Here is a 22,188-nt window from a genome sequence, read left to right on the forward strand (position 1 = left end):
GCTGAAAATTTCCCCAAACTGGGGGAAGAAATAGTCTCTCAGACCATGGAAGCCCACAGAACTCCCAACACAAGGGACCCAAGGAAGACAACACCAAGTATATAATAATTAAAACGGCAAAGATCAAAGACAAGGACAGAGTATTAAAGAGAGCCAGAGAGAGTAAAAAGGTCACCTACAAAGGAAAACACATTAGGCTATCATCAGACTTCTCAACAGAAACCTTACAGGCCAGAAGAAAACAGTATGATATATTTAATGCAATGAAACACAAGGACCTTGAACCAAGAATACTATATCCAGCACGATTATCATTTAAATATGAAAGAAGGATTAAACAATTCCCAGACAAGCAAAAGTTGAGGAAATTTGCCTCCCACAAACCACCTCTACAGGGTATTTTAGCGGGACTGCTCTAGATGGAAGCACTTCTAAGGCTAAATAGACATCACCAGAGAAAATAAAATCACAGCAAAGAAAGCAGACCAACCAAATACTAACTAAAGGCACAAAATAAAATCAACTAATCACAAAAGCAGTCAAAGGAAACACAATAGAAAACAAAATAAAACACCTAACATATAAAGAATGGCGGAGGAGGAATAAAAAGGGAGAGAAGTAAAGAAGCATCAGACTGTGCTTATAATAGCTTAATAAGCAAGTTATGTTAGACATTTAGATAGTAAAGAAGCTAACCTTGAACCCTTGGTAACCACAAATCTAAAGCCTGCAATTGAAATAAGTACATATCACTCAATAATCACCCTAAATGTAAATGGACTGAATGCACAAATCAAAAGACACAGAGTAATAGAATGGATAAAAAAGCAAGACCCATCTATATGCTGCTTACAAGAGACTCACCTCAAACCCAAAGACATACACAGACTAAAAGTCAAGGGATAGAAAAAAATATTTCATGCAAACAATAGGGACAAAAAAGCAGGAATAGCTGTACTGGTATCAGATAAAATAGACTTCAAAACAAAGAAAGTAACAAGTGATAAAGAAGGACATTATGTAATAATAAAGGGGTCAATCCAACAAAAGGATATATCCATTATAAATATATATGCACCCAGTACAGGAGCACCAACATATGTGAAAGAAATACTTAGAGAATTAAAGGAGGAAATAGAATGCAATGTGTCCATTTTAGGAGACTTCAACACACCACTCACTCCGAAGGACAGATCCACTAGACAGAAAATAAGTAAGGGCATAGACACACTGAACAACACACTAGAATAGATAGACTTAACAGACATCTGCAGAACTCTACACCCAAAAGCAGGAGGATACACATTCTTCTCAAGTGCACCTGAAACATTCTCCAGAATAGACCACATACGAGGCCACTAAAAGAGCCTCAGTAAATTCAAAAAGATTGAAATTCAACCAACCAACTTCTCAGACCACAAAGGCATAAAATTAGAAATAAATTGAATAAAGGGAACACAATGGCTCACAAACACATGGAGGATTAACAACATGCTCCTAAATAATCAATGGATCAATGACCAAATTAAAACAGAGATAAAGCAATATATGGAGACTAATGACACTGACAGCATAAAGTCCCAACTTCTGTGGGATGCAGCAAAAGCAGTTCTAAGAGGAAAGTACATAGCAATTCAGGCCTATCTAAAGAAGGAAGAACATTCCCAAATGAGTAGTCTAAAGTCACAATTATTGAAACTGGAAAGGAAGAAGAAATGAGGCACAAAGTCAGCAGAAGGAGGGACATAATAAAGATCAGGGAAGAAATAAATAAATTGAAAATAATAAAACAACAGAAAAAAATCAATGAAAGAAGGAGCTGGGCATTTGAAAAAATAAACAAAATAGATAAGCTCCTAGCCTGACTTATTAAGAGAAAAAGAGAATCTACACACATCAACAGAATCAGAAATGAGAAAGGAAAAATCATGATTGACCACACAAAAATACAAAAAATTATTAGAGAATACTATGAAAATCTGTATGCTAACAAACTGGAAAACCTAGAAGAAATGGACAACTTCTTAGAAAAATACAACTTTCCAAGACTGACCAAGGAAGAAACAGAAAATCTAAACAGACCAATTATCAGCAACAAAATTGAAGCAGTAATCAAAAAACTACCCAAGAGCAAAACCCCTGGGCCAGATGGATTCACCGGAGAATTTTCTCAGACATATAGAGAAGACATAATATCCATTCTTGTTAAAGTTTTCCAAAAAATAGAAGAGGAGGGCATACTTCCATTCTCCTTCTATGAAGCCAGCATCACTCTAATACCAAAACCAGGCAAAGACTCCACCAAAAAAGAAAATTATGGACCAATATCCCTTATGAATGTAGATGCAAAAATACTCAACAAAATATTAGCAAACCGAATTCAAAAATACATCAAGAGGATCATACACCATGATCAAGTGGGATTCCTCTCAGGGATGCAAGGATGGAACAACATTCAAAAATCCATCCACATCATCCACCACATCAACAAAAAGGAGAGAAACCAATGATCATTTCCATAGACGCTGAAAAAGCATTCGACAAAATTCAACATCCATTCATGATAAAAACTCTCAACAAAATGGGTATAGAGGGCAACGACCTCAACATAATAAAGGCCATGTACGACAAACCCACAGCCAACATCATACTTAACAGTGAGAAGCTGAAAACTTTTCCTCTAAGATCGGGAACAAGACAGGGATGCCCACTCAACACACTGTTATTCAACATAGTACTGAAGGTCCTAGCCATGGCAAGTAGACAAAACAAAAAATATAAGGCATCCAGATTGTTAAAGAGGAATTCAAACTGTCACTATTTGCAGATGACATGATATTGTAAATAAAAAACCCTAAAGACCCCATTCCAAAATGACTAGAACTAATATCTGAATTCAGCAACGTTGCACGATGCAAAATTAATACACAGAAGTTCGTTGCTTTCCTATACACTAATGACGAATTAACATAAAGAGAAATCAGGAAAAGAATTCCATTCACAACTGCATCAAAAAGAATAAAATACCTAGGAATAAACCTATCCAAGGAAGTGAAAGACCTGTAATCTGAAAACTACAAGACACTCTTAAGAGAAATTGAAGAGGACACTAACAAATGGAAACTCATCCCATGCTCTTGGCTAGGAAGAATTAATATCGTCCAAATGGCCATCCTGCCTAAAGCAATCTACAGATTCAATGCAAAGCCTATCAAAATACCAACAACATTCTTCAATGAACTGGAACAAATAGTTCAAAAATTCATATGGCACCACAAAAGACCTCGAATAGCCAAAGCAATTCTGAGAAGGAAGGATAAGGCAGGGGGCATCTCACTCCCCAACTTCAAGCTCTACTACAAAGCAACAGTAATCAAGACATTTTGGTACTGGCGCAAGAACAGAGCTACAGACCAGTGGAACAGAAAAGAGAGATCAGATATTAACCCAAACATACATGGTCAATTAATATATGATAAAGGAGCCATGGACATACAATGGGGAAATGACAACCTCTTCAATAGCTGGTGTTGGCCAAACTGGACAGCTACATGTAAGAGAATGAAACTGGATCATTGTCTAACCCCATACACAAAAGTAAATTCAAAATGGATCAAAGAACTTAATGTAAGTCATGAAACCATAAAACTCTTAGAAAAAAACACAGGCAAAAATCTCTTGGACATAAACATGAGGGACTTCTTCATGAACATATCTACCTGGGCAATGGAAACAAAAGAAAAAATGGACAAGTGGGACTACATCAAGCTGAAAAGCTTCTGTACAGCAAATGACACCACCAATAGAACAAAAAGACATCCTACAGTATGGGAGAATATACTCATAAATGAAAGATCTGGTAAAGGGTTGACATCCAAAATATATAAAGAGCTCACGCACCTCAACAAGCCAAATGCAAATAATCCAATTAAAAAATGGGCAGAGGAGCTGAACAGACACTTTTCCAAAGAAATTCAGATGGCCAACAGACACATGAAAATACGCTCCACATCACTAGTCATCAGAGAAATGCAAATTAAAACCACAATGAGATATCACCTCACACGAGTAAGGATTGCCACCATCCAAAAGACAAACAACAACAAATGTTGGCGAGGTTGAGAGGAAACGGGACCCCTCTACACTGATGGTTGGAAAGTAAACTAGTTCAACCATTGTGGAAAGCATTATTGAGGTTCATCAAAAAGCTGAAAATAGAAATACCATTTGACCCAGGAATTCTACTTCTAGGAATTTACCCTAAGAATGCCGCAGCCCACTTTGAAAAAGACAGATGCACCCCTATATTTATCAGAGCACTATTTTCAACAGCCAAGAAATGGAAGCAACCTAAGTGTCCATCAGTAGATGAATGGATAAAGAAGATGTGGTACATATACACAATGGAATATTATTCATCCATAAGAAGAAAACAAATCCTATCATTTGCAACAACATGGATGGAGCTAGAGGGTATTATTCTTAGTGAAATAAGCCAAGTGGAGAGAAAGAAATACCAAATGATTTCACTCATCTGTGGAGTATAAGAACAAAGAAAAAAACTGAGGGAACAAAAGAGCAGCAGAATCACAGACCCCAAGAATGGACTAACAGTTACCAAAGGGAAAGGGACTGGGGAGGATGGGTGGGAAGGGAGAGATAAGGGGGCATGGAAAGAAAGGGGGCATTACGATTAGCATGTATAATGTTGGGGGGCACACAGGGAGTGCTGTGTAACATAGAGAAGACAAGTAGTGATTCTACAGCATCTTACTATGCTGATGGACAGTGACTGTGATGGGGTATTTGGGGGTGATTTGGTGAAGGGGGGAGTCTTGTAAGCATAATGTTACTCATGTAATTATAGATTAACGATAACAAAGTAAAAAAAATTGTAAACAACGACAACAGTAACACTACATCAAATGCTCCTTAAGAGACACATGCAAAATTCAGTGATCTACAAAATTGAAAACTAAAAGAAATATTGGCAAGATGTATCATTTACACTCTAACCTACCGAAAGCTGGTATAAGCATATTAGTAAATGGAAAGTACCCTTTAAGAAAAAAAAATGTTACTAGAGAAAAGAGGGAGATTTGGTTCAGGTAAAAAGATTCAAAGCAATAAGAAGCTATCAATGCAAAGTCCTAATTTGCATGCATGTCCTAACACAGCCAAAATATGCACAGCAAAGACTGACAGAAGTAAATGGAGAAATGGACAAATTCATTGTCAGGGTGGGAAATTTTAACACGCCTCCCTTGGTGACATACAAAGTGGCAGATAAAAATTCAGCTAGATGGTGAAGATTTCAAAATGTGAATTAACTAGATTATCCAGTTTACTTACTTGAAATAGACCAATGCACATAGTAACTACACATGCAACATTCCAGGGTATGTTATATGCCAGGCCATACAGCAAGCCTCAAGAAAGTTTTATGGTGTAAACACAAGCAACCCTGAATAGCTGACATGAGGTTCAAGGGTACTGGTGGGTCCTCTGCCCCTCGCCCTCCTGCAGCACGACTCCAAAGAACATTTATTTACACCAGCATCCCCAATCCCTCCACTTAGGGTACCATCTCCAATCTCCAGACCCTGGACGTGCAAGGACCACCTGACTCAGGCCCTCCCCCTCAACCAGGGACAAAATTCCACCTCAGCCATGACCATCTGCATAGGAGGAGGAGATGTTGTCCATGTGGAACCAGGATCAGTGTATCAGGGCCTGCTTGACCCATTTCCTCAAGCAGTGGACAGGGGTCAGCCTAGGCCCTTGCTACCCCACTCTAAACAGGGGTGGCTGGGTGTCCTGTTGTTTGGGCTGGGAGAGGGGACCCAGAATCCCTCCAGCCCCATGGGGATCTCAGGCCAAGACCTCATGCTAACCAATGCCCCCATGGTGTGGCTGGAAGTCAGTGAGTGGCCTGCCACCAATGTCCTCACAGGCTTCTTGTGAAGACAATCTGTGGGCTCTGGAGCTGGCAGATTGGAGAGATCCCAGGAGGGCTGCCGAGGGAGGAGAGAGCCAGTCCTAAGCTCTTTGTCGGGGTCACACGAACAAAATGGAGTCCTTACAGGAAGTTGTGTCCCCAGGAGCACAGAGCAGAGAGTCCTGGGGGCCAGACACTTTACTTCCTGTAAGTACTGATCCCTGAGTTTGCTACAAGCCTGACACCCAGGGAACTGTTCCCAATTGAACCACCTCTTCAGAGGAGGCCAAGATGAGTCAGGAGGCCTTGGACCCAGTTGCTCGAGGCTACACATGCAGGGAACTCTGTTGGCCAGGCTCTGGGAAGCTTTCATTATGCTGTGCTCCTTCATTCCGCAAACCCAGAGAACTCTGAATGCCAGGAGTAGGCCAGTTTCGGGACTTGCTGCATTGCATGTCTTCTTTCACCTATTTCCCACAAGGGAACTCTGATAGCACAATCACCAGTTTTCCAAGGTTGCTGAGGCTTACTGAGGTGATTAAGCTTGTAAGGAATTATTCAGGGGCTACATGGCATAAAAGAGATGGTAATTGAGCTGCATGGAATGAGGGTTACCTCTCAATGCATAGCTTTACTAAAGTCTTGCTGCAATATGTGGGGTTTTCTTAAGTTAGGGGAGAGTAACAGAATGGTCTGAAAACAGTCACATGGCTGGCATTAACTCCAACCCATTCTGGAGAGAGAAAAACAAAACAAAACAATAATCCACAAACAGATCCAGAAAAATTAAAAAAAAAACAGAAATAGCCTTTGGTGGGTCACCGTAATGAGAACAGAGAAAACAAATCAGGACCTTTCCTTTTAAAAAGAATATGTACTTCATGTAGAAAATGCCCCCCATTGGTCCGAACCAGAATTGTAGCTCTGAAGAATCTCAGACCAGAGGGCTTTGCAAGGGAGAGGGAAGGAGGCAGGAGCAACCTGGGCTCCAGTGTATCAGGCAGAACTTTGTGGAATTTTTCACTACCATCTGGAACTTTCCACTGCCTGTCTACAATCCCTTCCTGGACCTCTAGGCACTAAGGGAGGAGGTCTAACCCCTGAGAGACAGGAAGAAACACGTGCACATGACAGTGAACATGTGGGGTAAAGGAAGTGTTAGAGAGAAATGTACACACATACCCAGATAAACTGTCACATCAAGAATTGAGATTTGCTATTTTTGATTGAACAGTATCATGTGAACTTTTTTAGGGCATGGTAAGTACATGTGCACGTTTTTTCTCAATTGGTTATTATTTCAAAGTGTTACTCTCAAAAAATTTGCCTAATCACAAAATATTAAGCATTAAAATTATACACTTAAACAACATAGGCAAAAATCTCCTGAATATAAGCATGAGCAACTTCTTCCTGAACACATCTCTTCGAGGAATGGAAACAAAAGCAAAAATGAACACATGGAACTACATCAAACTACAAAGTTTCTGCACGGTAAAGGACACCATCCACAGAACAAAAAGGCATCCTACACTATGGGAGAATACATTTGTAAATAACAGATCTGACAAAGGGTTAAGATCCAAAATATATAAAGAACTCACATGCCTCAACACCCAAAAAGCAAATAACCCAATTAAAAAATGGGCAGAGGATATGAAGAGACATTTCTCCAAAGAAGAAACTCAGATGGCCAGTAGACACATGAAAAGATGCTCCACATCACTAATCATCAGGGAAATGCAAATTAAAACCACAATGAGATATCACCTCACACCACTAAGGATGGCCAGCATCGAAAAGACTAAGAGCAACAAATGCTGGCGAGGATGCGGAGAAAGGGGAACCCTCCTACACTGCTGGTGGGAATGTAAACTAGTTCAACCACTGTGGAAAGCAATATGGAGGTTCTTCAAGAAACTAAAAATAGAAATACCATTTGACCCGGTAATCCCACTCCTTGGAATTTACCCAAAGAATACAACTTCTCAGACTCAAAAAGACATATGCACCCCTAAGTGTACTGCAACACTATTTACAGTAGTCAAGATATGGAAGCAACCTAAGAATGCATCAGTAGATGAATGGATAAAGAAGACATGGTACATATACACAATGAAATACTATTCAGCCATAAGAAAGAAACAAATCCTACCATTTGCAACAACATGGATGGAGCTGGAGGATATTATGCTCAGTGAAATGAGCCAGGAGGAGAAAGACAAGTGCCAAATGATTTCCCTCATTTATGGAGCATAACAACAAAGCAAAACTGAAGGAACAAAACAGCAGTAGACTCACAGACTCCAAGAAGGGACTAGTGGTTACCAAAGGGACGGGTGTGGGAGGATGGGTGGGGAGGGAGGGAGATGGGGATTGAGGGATATTGTTTTTAGTACACATGGTGTGGGGGATCACGGGGAAAACAGTGTAGTGCAGAGAAGGCAAATAGCGAATCTGTGACATCTTACTACACTGATGGACATTGACTGCATTGGGGTATGGGTGGGGACTTGATAATATGGGTAAATGTTGTAACCACGTTGTTTTTTCATGTGAAACCTTCCTAAGTGTGTATATCAATAGTACCTTTATAAAAAATTAAAAATAAATAAAAAAGAGGGAAAAAATATACACTTAAAAAATGAAATCATTTTGTACCTCCATCTGTATGATCTCTTTGCTATGACTCATAGATTTCCAGGATAATCATTGTAAATAGATGGTTGTACGTTTTCCAGATGTGCTTCTCTTTAGATCACATGTATACCAACCTTGAAAGATTTGTGCAGTTATGTACTTTTATAGTCTTCCTAAATTTTGCAATCACATAATTTTCTGAAATTGATCTTTTCACTTACCATGACTTCGCCAGAGTTTAATTTCTTCAGTTGATGTGGTTTGGCATGATTCCAGATGTTTACTGGAGAAGCATTTTGCTTTCTATGTGAATTATTTGTTTGTAATATTTGGTCCCTTTCTCTGTCGATTCATAAAGTTCCTTTATTTTCCCGCACAATAGCATAAATGTTGTAATATTGCTTGCAATATTTACTCCCAGCTTTCCACACTTGTGGGTTTTTTTCTTTCTGACAGTACAGAAACTGCTTTAGTTTCCATGAAATTTCCTTACTTAAATATCACACAGCTACGACAGAAAAAAAAATGAGTAACACACAGGATTGCATCAAATACTAGTCCACTGGGAATTCCAGATTCAAAGCATTGAAACCTTCAGGGCATAAAGGAAAAAATGCTTTAGACATAAGACATAATCCTACATCTGCAAATATTCAGAACACTAATTGGATACTTGTTTGCCTATGGGAGATAGCATGCAAGGTGCCTCTGGCTAAAGTAATTCTGTAAATGATCATTTCCTTCCCTCCATGGAGGTTACTTTTCTTCTGCTTCTGTCTGTGCCCCCCCACACTCCATCATCCCCAGGATACATTGGGATCCACATGGGCCTACATGCAGGCCTCAAGGCCTAAGGGATGGGATTTCATTTCCACCATCATCTTCAAGACCGACACATGGTGGAAAGGGTGGTTTGAGTATCCTAACAGCATGGCACAGAAACCAGAGGCATTAGAAACTAGATATGTGACCAAAGAAAAGCTTTAAACTCTGGTATAAATCTAATTAGAGAAATTAAAGGGGCGTTAAGGGAAAAAACAACCTTATCCATCCCATACAAAAATGTCACCTCTAAGGAAGGTCAAATTATTGGAAAAATACATGGAACACATTTAATAGGCAAATGTTTAATATTCAATCATATAAATAAATCTGATAGGTAAAAGAGTGCCATCCAGAGCCTACTGAAATAATTCAAATAAGAGCTATACTCACAAACATAGAATAATTCAATATAAGAACTGGGCTCACAAACATAATCAAGAATAACACATGTGAAATAATTATGAAGGCATGCACATACATATAGTTACATATACTTGTGTATATCAACATATATACAACATATGAAGAACAGTCTATTCATATGGTGAGGAAAATTTGGGAGACTGTATATGTTACACGCAAACCTTATATAGTAATGCACACAGAGAAATACATCTAGGGGCTAAAAAATAAATTATCAATGTTGTACATCCTGCTATGTAACAGAATGAAAAAAAAGATACACAAAAATATTTTGTCTAATCAATACATGTTCCTGCACTGCATTAGTTCTTGAAATAAAAAATTTAATTTGAAGTCACAAAAATAACTAATGTAAAATTTTATAATAGTGTGGTATATACCCAGCTGGGAATTTTATTACAAAAAAACATGTATGTATGTGGCTTGACTGTATATATCTATACCTATGCATTTTCTTTCACATCATTTGTGTGGCTCAATCACACAGATATAGGCTTCTTGTCATAGTTGCGAGGGAGGGGCTGAAGAAAATTTCTTGCCACTACATTTAATGTACATGGGCTCAGAATCACTGATAATGCTTCATCTGCCACAAAATCTTCCAGAAATTTCCCTCTGGTGGGGACTTGGCTCCCTCCCTCCTTCCAAGGATTCTGTAGGTGATGTCCAAGCTTCCATTCTCAATGTGGTCACCAGATGGAATTTCCTCCAGTGAAAAATACAATTGGGAAAAGGAAAGAATCTATTACACACCATTTTGCATTGCAAAAAAACAAGATGCAGAAGAATGGACCAGTGATCTGGAAGACAAGGTAAAGGAAAAGTACCCAAGCTGAACAGCAAAAAGTAAAAAAGAGTTTTGAAAAATGAGCACAGGTTAAGGGATCTCAGGGACAATATCAAGTGTAGTAACATTCACACTACAGGGGTCCCAGAAGGAATAGAGAGAAAGTGGTGGAAAACTTGGAAGAAATAATTGCTGAAAGGCAACAGACATCCAGGTCCGAGAATCACAAAGTGCTCCAAACAAGCTGAACCCAAGGAGGTCCACACTAAGACACATAATAATTAAAATGTCAAAAATAAAAGATAGAGAATCTTAAAAGCAGCATGAGAATGCAACTAGTTATATACAAGGAAAACCCCACAGGGTTATCAGTTGATTCTTTTTGGTATCATTAATCGACAATTACATGAAGAACATTATGTTTGCTAGGCTCCCCCCTTCACCAAGTCCCCCCCACATACCCCTTCACAGTCACTGCCCATCTGTGTAGTAAGATGCTGTAAAATCACTACTTGTCTTCTCTGTGTTGTACAGCCTTCACCGTACCCCCCATGCACTATACATGCTAATTGTAATGCCCTCTTTCTTTTTCCCCTGCCCTTCTCTCTCCCTTCCCACCCATCCTCCACAGTCCCCTTCCCTTTGGTAACTATTAGTCCATTCTTGAGTTCTGTGATTCTGCTGCTGTTTGGTTCCTTCAGTTTTCCTTTGTTCTTATACTTCACATATGAGTGAAATCATTTGGTACGTGTCTTTCTCCACCTGGATTATTTCACTGAGCATAATACCTCTAGCTCCATCTACATTGTTGCGAATGGTAGGATCTGTTTTTTCCTTATGGCTGAGTAATATTCCATTGTGTGTATGTACCACATCTTCTTTATCCATTCATCTACTGATGGACATTTAGGTTGCTTCCATATCTTGGCTATTGTAAATAGTGCTGTGATAAACATAGGGGTGCATCTGTCTTTTTCAAACTGGAGTGCTACATTCTTAGGGTAAATTACTAGGAGTGGAATTCCTGGGTCAAATGGTATTTCTATTTTGAGAATTCTGAGGAACTTCCATCCAGCTTTCCACAATGGTTGAACTAATTTACATTCCCACCAGCAGTGTAGGAGGGTTCCCCTTTCTCCACAACCTCGCCAACATTTGTTGTTGTTTGTCTTTTGGATGGTGGCAATCCTTACTGGTGTGAGGAGATATCTCATTGTGATTTTAATTTGAATTTCTCTGATGATTAGCAATGTGTAGCATCTTTTCCTGTGCCTGTTGGCCATCTGGACTTCTTCTTTAGAGAACTATCTATTCAGCTCCTCTGCCCATTTTTTAATTGAATTATTTCCTTTTTGTTTGTTGAAGCATGTGTGCTCTTTATATGTTTTGGATGTCAATCCTTTATTGGATCTGTCATTTATGAATATGTTCTCCCATACTGTAGGATGCCTTTTTGTTCTATTGATGGTGACTTTTGCTATACAGAAGCTTTTTAGCTTGATATAGTCCCACTTGTTCATTTTTGCCTTTGTTTCCCTTGCCCGGGGAGATATGTTCATGAAGAAGTCACTCATGTTTATGTCCAAGAGATTTTTGCCTATGTTTTTTCTAAGAGTTTTATGGTTTCATGACTTACATTCAGGTCTTTGATACATTTGGAGTTTACTTTTGTGTATGGGGTTGGACAGTGATCCAGTTTCATTCTCTTACATGTAGCTGTCCAGTTTTGCCAGCACCATCTGTTGAGGAGACTGTCATCTCCCCCATTGTATGTCTATAGCTCCTTTATCATATACTAATAGGCCATATATGTTTGGGTTAATGTCTGGAGTCTCTATTCTGTTCCACTGGTCTATGGCTCTGTTCTTGTACCAGTACCAGATTTTCTTGATTACTGTGGCTTTGTAGTACAGCTTGAAGTTGGGGAGAAGGATCCCCCCCCCCCCGCACTTTATTCTTCCTTCACAGGATTGCTTTGGCTATTCGGGGTCTTTGGCAGTTCCATATGAATTTTTGAACTATTTGTTCCAGTTCATTGAAGAATGCTGTTGGTAATTTGATAGGGATTGCATCGAATCTGTATATTGCTTTGGGCAGGATGGCCATTTTGACGGTATTAATTCTTCCCAGCCAGGAGCATGGGATGAGATTCCATTTGTTAGTGACCTCCTTAATTTCTCTTAAGAGTGTCTTGTAGTTTTCAGGATATAGGTCTTTCACTTCCTTGGTTAGGTTTATTCCTAGGTATTTTATTCTTTTTGATGCTATTGTGAATGGAATTGTTTTCCTGATTTCTCTTTCTATTAGTTCATTGTTAGTGTATAGGAAAGCTACAGATTTCTGTGTGTTAATTTTGTATCCTGCAACTTTGCTGAATTCCGATATTAGTTCTAGGAGTTTTGCAGTGGAGTTTTTGGGTTTTTTATTTACAGTATCATGTCATCTGCAAATAGTGAGAGTTTGACGTCTTCTTTACCAATCTGGATTCCTTGTATTTCTTTGTTTTGTCTGATTGCCATGGCTAGGACCTCCAGTAACACGTTGAATAACAGTGGGGAGAGTGGGCATCCCTGTCTTGTTCCCAGTCTCAGAGGGAAAGGTTTCAGCCTCTCCCTGTTCAGTATGATGTCAGCTGTGGGTTTATCATATATGGCCTTTGTTATGTTGAGGTACTTCCCTCTATTCCCATTTTGTTGAAAGTTTTTATCGTGAATGGGTGTTGAATTTTGTCGAATTCTTTTTCAGCGTCTATGGAAATGATCATTGGTTTCTCTCTTTCTTTTTGTTGATGTGGTGGATGATGTTGATGGATTTTCAAATGTTGTACCATCCTTGCATCCCTGGGATGAATCCCACTTGGTCATGGTGTATGATCCTCTTGATGTATTTTTGAATTCGGTTTGCTAATATTTTGTTGAGTATTTTTGCACCTATGTTCATCAGGGATATTGGTCTGTAGTTTTCTTTTTTGGTGGGGTCTTTGCCTGGTTTTGGTATTAGGGTGATGTTGGCTTCACAGAATTAGTTTGGGAGTATTCCCTCCTCTTCTATTGTTTGGTAAACTTTAAGGAGAATGGGTGTTATGTCTCCCAAAATGAATGCATTGCACTCTATTTCCTCCTTTAACTCTGTTAGTATTTGTTTCACATATGTTGGTGCTCCTGTATTGGGTGCATATATGTTTATAATGGTTATATCCTCTTGTTGGACTGAGCCCTTTATCATTATGTAATGTCCTTCTTTATCTCTTGTTACTTTCTTTATTTTTAAGTCTATTTTGTCTGATACTAGTATTGCAACACCTGCTTTCTTCTCTCTGTTGTTTGCATGAAATATCTTTCTCCATCCCTTGACTTTTAATCTGTGCATGTGTTTGGGTATGAGGTGAGTCTCTTGTAAGCAGGATATAGATGGGTCTTGCTTTTTTATCCATTCTATTACTCTGTGTCTTTTGATTGGTGCATTCAGTCCATTTACATTTAGGGTGATTATTGAAATATATGTACTTATTGCCATTGCAGGCTTTAGATTTGTGGTTACCAAAGGTCCAAGGTTAGTTTGTTTACTACCTTACTGTCTGACCTCACTCACTTATTGAGGTGTAATAAACACAGTCTGATGATTATTTCTTTCCCGTCTTTTTCCTCCTCCTCCATTCTTCATATGTTGGGTGTTTTGTTCTGTGCTCTTTTTAGGAGTGCTCCCATCTAGAGCAGTCCCTCTAATACCCTGTAGAGGTGGTTTGTGGGATGCAAATTCCCTCAACTTTTGCTTGTCTGGGAATTGTTTAATCTCTCCTTTATATTTAAATGATAATCGTGCTGGATACAGTATACCTGGTTCAAGGCCCTTCTGTTTCATTCCATTAAATATATCATGCCATTCTCTTCTGGCCTGTAAGGTTTCTGTTGAGAAGTCTGATGATAGCCTGATGGGTTTTCCTTTGTAGGTGACCTTTTTTCTCTCTCTGGCTGCCTTTATTACTCTGTCCTTGTCCTTGATCTTTGCCATTTTAATTATTATGTGACTTGGTGTTGTCCTCTTTGGGTCCCATCTCTCAGGAGTTCTGTATACCTCTGTAGTCTGAGCAACTATTTCCTCCCCCAGTTTGGGGAAGTTCTCAGCAATTATGTCTTCAAAGACACTTTCTATCCCTCTTTCTCTCTCTTCTTCCTCGAGTACCCCTATAGTGTGGATATTTTTCCTTTTGGATTGGTCACACAGTTCTCTTAATATTGTTTCATTCCTGGAGATCCTTTTATCTCTCTCTGCATCAGCCTCTATGCGTTCCTGTTCTCTGTTTTCTATTCCATCAATGGCGCCTTGCATATTATCCATTCTGCTTTTAAATCCTTCCAGTGTTGTTGCACTTCTGTAATCTCCCTCCAGACATTTGTAATCTCCCTCCAGACGTCTGTAATCTCCCTCTGGATGTCATCCCTCAGCTCTTGCATATTTGTCTGCAGCTCTGTCAGGATATTTATGATTTTTATTTTGAATTCTTTTTCAAGGAGACTGGTTAGGTCTGCCTCTGCAGATCCTTTTTCAGGTGTTCTTTGAAGTATCTTGGACTGGACCCAGACTTTTTTGCCTTTTCATTGTGATAGCAGTGGCTGTAGGCAGGTTGTGGGTGTGTCAGCTGGGAGAAGAAATTCCTTTCCTGTTTGCTGGATGACTTGCCCTGCTCCACTGCCTGTGATGGTTACCCGCAGTCCTGGATCAGCCTCCGTGTTAGTTCCCTAAGCTGCTGTGGGTGGGGTGTCCGTCAGAGCAGCGCAGAGCCCTGCGGGGAGTGGCAGGCATGCCAGGTGCACTCCTCCATGCTAGCGGCGACCCTGCCTGGCAGCTCTGTGCCAACAGCGGCCTTTGGGTCTGGCCCGGGTGACTGTGCCTTGGGCTGGGATTCTGGTCAGCCACTGGGAGTGCACCTGCTCCCTCTGGCTCCACTGCTGGTGTGCACGGGCCTCTACCAGGCTCCTCTGGCTCCCCTGCCTCCTGTGTGCTCGAGCCGTGCCCGGGCTGCTCAGTTTTGCTGCTGCAGGCTTGCACAAGCCTCTGCTGGTCTCCTGTGGTGCCATTGGCACATGGATCTGCTCTCAGTCCCTTCTGGTGCCACCGTCCCCGGCACGCACTGCCACTCTCCCGCTACTGGGCCAGTGTGTCGGGGTCCGCACCAGTTGGAGGAATGGCTGGCAAGCTGCTTAGTGCCCTGAGGGGCTTCAGAGCTGCACTGCCTCCCCAGGGGCACCTAAGTTTCCCTGAGATTCCCAGCTGCTGGCTATGTGTGCTGTGACAACTTCATCCAGCTATGGGGTCCCTGTCTCTTTAAGACTTGCAGAAAGCACTCGCTTTTCTTTTGTCTCAGGGGCCTCGGTTGCAGGGACCTGCCCACAGGTTTTGCTCTTCCGTTTCTCTAATATCCAGCACCCCATGCACCTTGTGTCTGCGCTCCGGGTGCGGATTTCTAGAGCTGGTTGTTTAGCAGTTCTGGGTTTTCACTCCCTCTCCATTCTGACTCCTTTCTTCCTGCCGGGTTTTAGGGTGGGGGAGCATTTGGGTCCCGCCTGGCCGTGGCTTGTATCTTACCCGCTTCGTGTGATGCTGAGTTCTCACAGATGTAGATGTATCCTGGCTGTTGTACTGCATCCACTGGCGTCTCTTTTAGGAATAGTTGTATTTATTGTATTTTCATAAATATATATGTTTCGGGGAGGAGATTTCCTCTGAACTACTCGTGCCGCCATCTTCTTGTGATCCTCTATCAGGTGATTTTTATAGCAGAAACTTTGCAGGCCAGGAGGGAATGACATGATATAGTCAAAGTGCTGAAAGGAAAAAACACTATACCCAAGAATATTATAAATGGCAAAGTTATCATTCCAAATTGAAGGAGAGAGAAACAAATTTAAAGGAATTCATAACTACTAACCAGACCCTATAAGAAATGGTAGAGGGACTTTCTTGAGAGGAAAAGAAAAAGCAAAATAAATAAATAAATAAGTAAATAAATAAATAAATAAAAATAGAGAGTGATGGACAATCAGCTATGGAAATACATTTTTCTGACAATATTTTTTTCCTGAAAGAACAGCAGTTCCTGTATGTTAGTCCCCAATAAGTTTATTCACAATAGTATAAAGGTCATATCAAAGTGTGGGGCAAAGGGTTTGTTTTTGTTGTTACAGAGGATCAATGCTTGATTTGGCTGCCCAGAAAAAAAATTAAGATACAATATGAAGAAGAACTCTCAACATCAACATCCTCTGGAAGAGTTGCTCCAGATGATGGCCACCAGCAAACTTCACCACTAGAGTGAAGCTTCCTAGATAGTGAAGTTTCTACTTTTGCTTTTAGTGGTAGCATTCATATATATACACACTGAACAAGCTTGCACTATTACAGCTAGTGTGAGCAGTCCTCCATATTTAGGCTGAAGAGTAGTCCTTCAGTATGTATCCACCTGTTCTACTCCTGTAGGTCCTATAGTATGGAAAAAAGTTGGCAAAAAGATATATAGACAAAAAGATGGAGGAAAACTTAGATGGTATAATGCAACTGATCAGTCTAAAAGAAATAATACTCGCTATGATATTTATAAAACAGTTTTGACCCAAAATGATATTGGCAATTATTCTTGCGAGAAATTTCAAAAAAGAACTCCTGATATGTTACATAAAAGCAGTTATGTCTACCTAGACATATCACTCTCTTCAGAGAGAGAGTTTTCCTCACCTAACATGTAGTTACAACTTGCAAGTCGAAGATTGAACAAGTCATCTTTTTGTATAGCAAGAGATTCCTCTATTAGTAGATTACTAAAGAAAAATTTGATAGGTATAAGACTCCCTTTCTCTTTTTCCACTAATATTTCAGGAATAAACATTACTCACTCTCCTAAAATTCTTACTTGTAAAGTTCAATTGAATTTACCTGTCAGTACTACTATAGTTTCTGAATGTATATGTATTAATTGTATTCATATTCCTTCCTACTGCAATTCTACCACTCATGTAAAATAGCCTTTTGAATATAAACTTCCAAATGGCTAGGTGTTCTTATGCAATAACAAAACATACCAAGCCTTCTCTTCACATTATCAAGGTGTTTGTGGTGTGGGACGTATTCTCCTGCCCTTATAGACCATCCCAGATATAAACACAGACAGGTTTCCTGAGCCCTGCTGCCTGATTGTGATGACAACTTGAAGTTGTTGGATCCTGTTGCTGTAGCTGTCACTGCTGCATTCATCTTGCCAGTTCTAGGACTTGTCGTAGAAATGCAGAAAGAAATATCCAAGATAGCCTGTGCATACAGTAAAACAAAAATATGACTGCTTCTGTTTATCTAAACTCAACCAAGAACTAAGAGAAGTACGAGTTGCAGTACTTCAAAATCGTGCTACTATAGATTATCTGCTGTTAAAAAAAACATATGAGATGTGAATAGCTTCCAGGAATGTGTTGTTTTAATTTATCTGACTTTTCTCAAACTATTCAAAATCAATTAGATAATATTCATCATATTATTGGTAAGTTTTCACAAATGCCTGAGTCACCTAACTGGTTTTCTTAGTTTCATTGGGTATAGCCTATATTGGTAGGCCTGCTCCTTTTGTGCATTTTCCTTCCTGTCTTGATAGCCTCGATGCATCATATGGTCACCAGTTTGTTGAAACCAATACATACTTATGCTACTTTCCAAGAAGTGGCGTCTAAAAAATGATTGTTCTTTGTTTGTATTATTACTTATGAAAGTCTGTGCACTAAGTCTTTGTATTTTGTGATTTCTATGATTAAGGCTGAACATAAAAGTGAGAGTATGAAAACAAACATCAATCAACTCCTAATGCCTCCTTTTTCCACATGTTCTCCCCCTGTGTGGCCCCAGGAGATAGCTAGTTAGCCAGAGACAGGTAAGATTCCTCATGAGAGGAACAACCTAAGACAGGCACACTCATAAGGAGCCAACAGGCAAAGAAGAGGGGGCCAACTGAGGCGAGGCTTAGAACCTCATCCCCCCATTTATATGAGGCATTCTTTGCTGATTTTGTCCAACTAAGTTAATACTTAAAAAATAATAATAATAAGGTGGACCTTTCGCTTGAGTTACAACAATCATTGCTTTAAAGCTCTTTGATTAAAAAATAAGGGGGAAATGTAGGAGTTCATATATAAAGTATAAAAATCATAAGAATAACCATATTTGACTTGATTGTTTATAGTTCATGATTCGTAGTCAAAACAGAAACAGTTTCTGTGATATGAGTGCTCTTGTATTGTTCCATATGTAAGAACTTCACCATGTGAGAACTTGTTCATTATGCTTCAGAAGATTGGAGACTGGTAAGAGTTGGACTTGATTAAGGATTGTGCATAGAGTCCCCTATACAGAATTTTATTGTTGTTAACAACCATTTAATCAATAAATATGAGAGGTACCCTCTCAGCACTACTCTTGCACTGTCACGCCTTGAGTCCCCTGGCTGGTCCTTTCAAGTCTTCGATGACTCATCGCATCTCTTTCCTTATCTGCAAGTCAGACACAGAAAAAAGACCGACAGATACTATTTATGTTTAGGTTTATGGTTCCGTGCAAGTGAGTTTGAGAGTGATGGGTAGGAGATAGGAATAGTGTTAGGGTTAGTGCTAGGCCTAGGATTGGATACAGGGTGAGGATATGGGTACAGTCAGATTTAGGATCAGGGTGCAAAGTTAGCCTTTGGATTGGCATGAGGTTTAGGGTCACGTTGGGTTTGGTTAACGGGGAGGGTGAGTGCTTAGGCTTAGTGACTATGCTTAGGCTGAGAGTTAGGTTGACAGCTACATTTTGGATGCATGTGCAGCAATGATTAGAGTTAGGTTTCAGCTTTAGAGTGAGGGTTGGGTTTAGTTTTAGGATTATGTGGACGCTTTGGTGTGAGTGTTGAGGAGAGTTTTGGGTTTGGGTTAGGGTGAAGGTTAGGTGTAGAGTAAGGCTTAGCTTCAATTTCGGTTTAGGATTAGAGTGAGGTTTAGAGTTCAGGTGGAGCATTAGGGTTCTATTTAGAGTTAGCTTTAAGGTTCCATGTAAGAGATGTTGAGGGCTTTGTGTAGTGGTACATATTGGGTTAGGCTTACAGTTAGGGCTAGTGTATGGAGTGCAATGAGGATACAGTTACAGTCAGTGTTATGGTTCAAGGTAAGTGTTTGGTTTAGATTAGGTTTAGGAGGGAGTCCAGCTGTGGTTCTGGGGATGGTTTTGATTCCAGGGAAGTGTCTTTGGATCTGACGTGCTGGAGAGTCTAGTCCTGCCATTCCTGCAGCAGTAAGTACCCCTGGGACCAGCAGGTTGGGGTGGGCAGGGACGGGAGAGGCCTCCCAAGCTCAGGACTGCTCACTGCATCCTTAACATCCCATGTGGGGTCCAGACCACAGAGAGACAGACTGTCCTTCTTGCTCCCCCAAAGGTATTACATGATCTGTGACTGTGGAGGCTGACAAGGTCTCCTGGGAGCTTAGCATATCGAGGCCTGCTTCTCCCTGGCCATTCCCCTCAGCTCCGTGGCCCCAAATCTGTGAGTACCTCAGCTCATAATCTGCTCCTGGGATGAGAGGTTCCCCAGCACAGGAGGCCAGCTTCTGGGCACACCCACCTGGCCAGAGCACCAACCCTCTTCCTCTTTTTTCTCCGAGAAGCGGCTTGTGCGAGTATGCCAAGGACAGCAGTAATATAAAGGAGCTCAAGGACCCCTGTGCATGGGTGGTGGGTAAGACTGGCTTGGCCAAGGGGTGGGACAGGCCGGTCATGGGCCCAGGATGTGGCTGCCCTCAATCTTGGCTTGCTTCTGCTCCCCCACAGGTCTGAGGGTTCAGTTACTGAAGCACACACAATGTGACGTACTGTGCTCCCTGTGCATGTTACCCAGAACTCAGCATGACCTCAGCTCCTTCATGGTGGACACATGGCTCCATATGGTGAGCGCTTGCCCCCTCCCTGTGGCCAGCCCAGGGAGCCTCAGGTGGGTGGGAGGTTTGGGTGGTGCTGAGCACCCAGGCACTTCCATTTCAGGAGACCATTCTTTGCTTCTTTGTCAACAGGGTGTTCAAGGAAGGTGAGTGTGTGCATGCAGGAGCACTTCTGCGGATGCCCCATGCCCCCTCCCACTTGCCGGGCTCCCTTCAGAGCTCTCCCAGCTTCCTTGTCCCCTTCCCTGTCCTTCCTATTTTCTCTGCCTTCACTCTGCCCTGAACCATCCTTGTCTGACCCGCATCCATGGCTGCCGGGCCCCCACAGCGCAGGCATCGGGGACAGAAGCTCTGGGAGTCTGTTGGCTCTTGTCCTAGGTCTTCAGTCTGTGACATCAGGTCCAGTACCTAACCCCTCAGTTTCCTCATTTGCACAACTGGGCTTAGTGTACCCACCTCTTGGGTAGCTGTGAAAAGTGAATCAAATGAATTTGCGAAGTGGTCAGTCCCCTTCAGCAGGAATATCAAGTCAGACCCTGACTGGGGAACTCTGTGAGAGTGTGGGAAGCATGCGGGCCTCTAAGGGATTTTGTTGTTTGTTGCCTTTGAAGTGGAAGGAACATCTCAGGGCTCTGTTCATGCCTTCACCCGGACCTTCATCACTACCCCTGCCAGTGGTTCGAGGTGAGTGCTCTGTTGTGGGTGGAAGCATGGGGGCACCCACCTCAGCATGGGCTCAGGGGTGTGGGAATTCAGTGGGGCAGACCTTGGGGAAAGCCAACAGGTAGATCCAAGGAGCAGTGTAGCCTCATGAGTGGTTAAGCATGTGGGCTCTGGAGTCAGAACACTCGCTCCCCTTCCTGACCCTGACACTCACTAGGTGAGGGACCTTGGTTAAGTCGCATGACCCATCTGTGACTCAGTATCTTCCCTGGAAAGTGGGGACTAGACTGTCCACTCCCTTGGGCTGTTGTAGAGGGTAAATGCAGGTGTAGAATCGTCCCTGGGTTACAGGTAGTGTACAAATCTAGAGCAGCTGGCAGACAGCCTCCCCAAAGATGGGCACTGTGGGAAGGGTAGAGGTACCAGTCAAGGCATCTGGGGGGGCAGGCACAGCAGGGATATGGAGAGAATCTGGCTGCTCAGTGGCAGTGGGAGCAGGATCGTTGTTGGAGGTGTGTGCTTATCTGTCTGTCTGGTTGTCTGAGGGCCCATTTATCCTGCAGTCTGTGCATCGTGAATGATGAGCTGCTGGTGAGGGATTCCAGGGGCATCAAGACTCAGAGTGTGTTGTGCATCCCAGCACCCACACCCTGTTGCAGCTCCATGTTCACCCTCTCCTGGGAGCAGCAGGAAATGGTGCAGGCTTTCTCCACCCAGTCTGGGATGAACACCCAGTAGTCTCAGAAGTGAGTGCTGGGTGTGCACAGGGATAGGAGGGAGATGCCAGAGAGGAGGGTTGAGTAATGAGAACTTGCAGCTGGTATGTTTTGCTTCTTTCTGGCACTCATTATCAGCCTGAACATTTCCATGCCAGTCCTTATTTAACTGCCCCATGGTTTTGAGCAGGTGTGCATTACTTTTCTGAATTTCATGGACCTCATTCCTTTATTTACAGATGTTTAGCTTTC

At 41.4% G+C, this 22,188-nt stretch overlaps 1 protein-coding gene across 1 annotated transcript in view; it reads left to right on the forward strand.

Annotated features, from left to right (window-relative positions):
• The window catches only part of NXF3 (nuclear RNA export factor 3), a 193,287-nt gene extending 171,329 nt beyond the window's left edge, over positions 1–21,958 (forward strand). The window contains 4 exon segments of the mRNA XM_057495374.1: positions 20,451–20,566; positions 20,661–20,703; positions 21,169–21,241; positions 21,784–21,958. Of these exon segments, the coding sequence (XP_057351357.1) occupies positions 20,451–20,566; positions 20,661–20,703; positions 21,169–21,241; positions 21,784–21,958 (407 nt within the window).
• Positions 21,959–22,188: the final 230 nt, after the last annotated feature.

The sequence above is a fragment of the Manis pentadactyla genome, chromosome X (genome assembly GCF_030020395.1).
Source record: "Manis pentadactyla isolate mManPen7 chromosome X, mManPen7.hap1, whole genome shotgun sequence".
Classification (NCBI taxonomy): Eukaryota; Metazoa; Chordata; class Mammalia; order Pholidota; family Manidae; genus Manis; species Manis pentadactyla.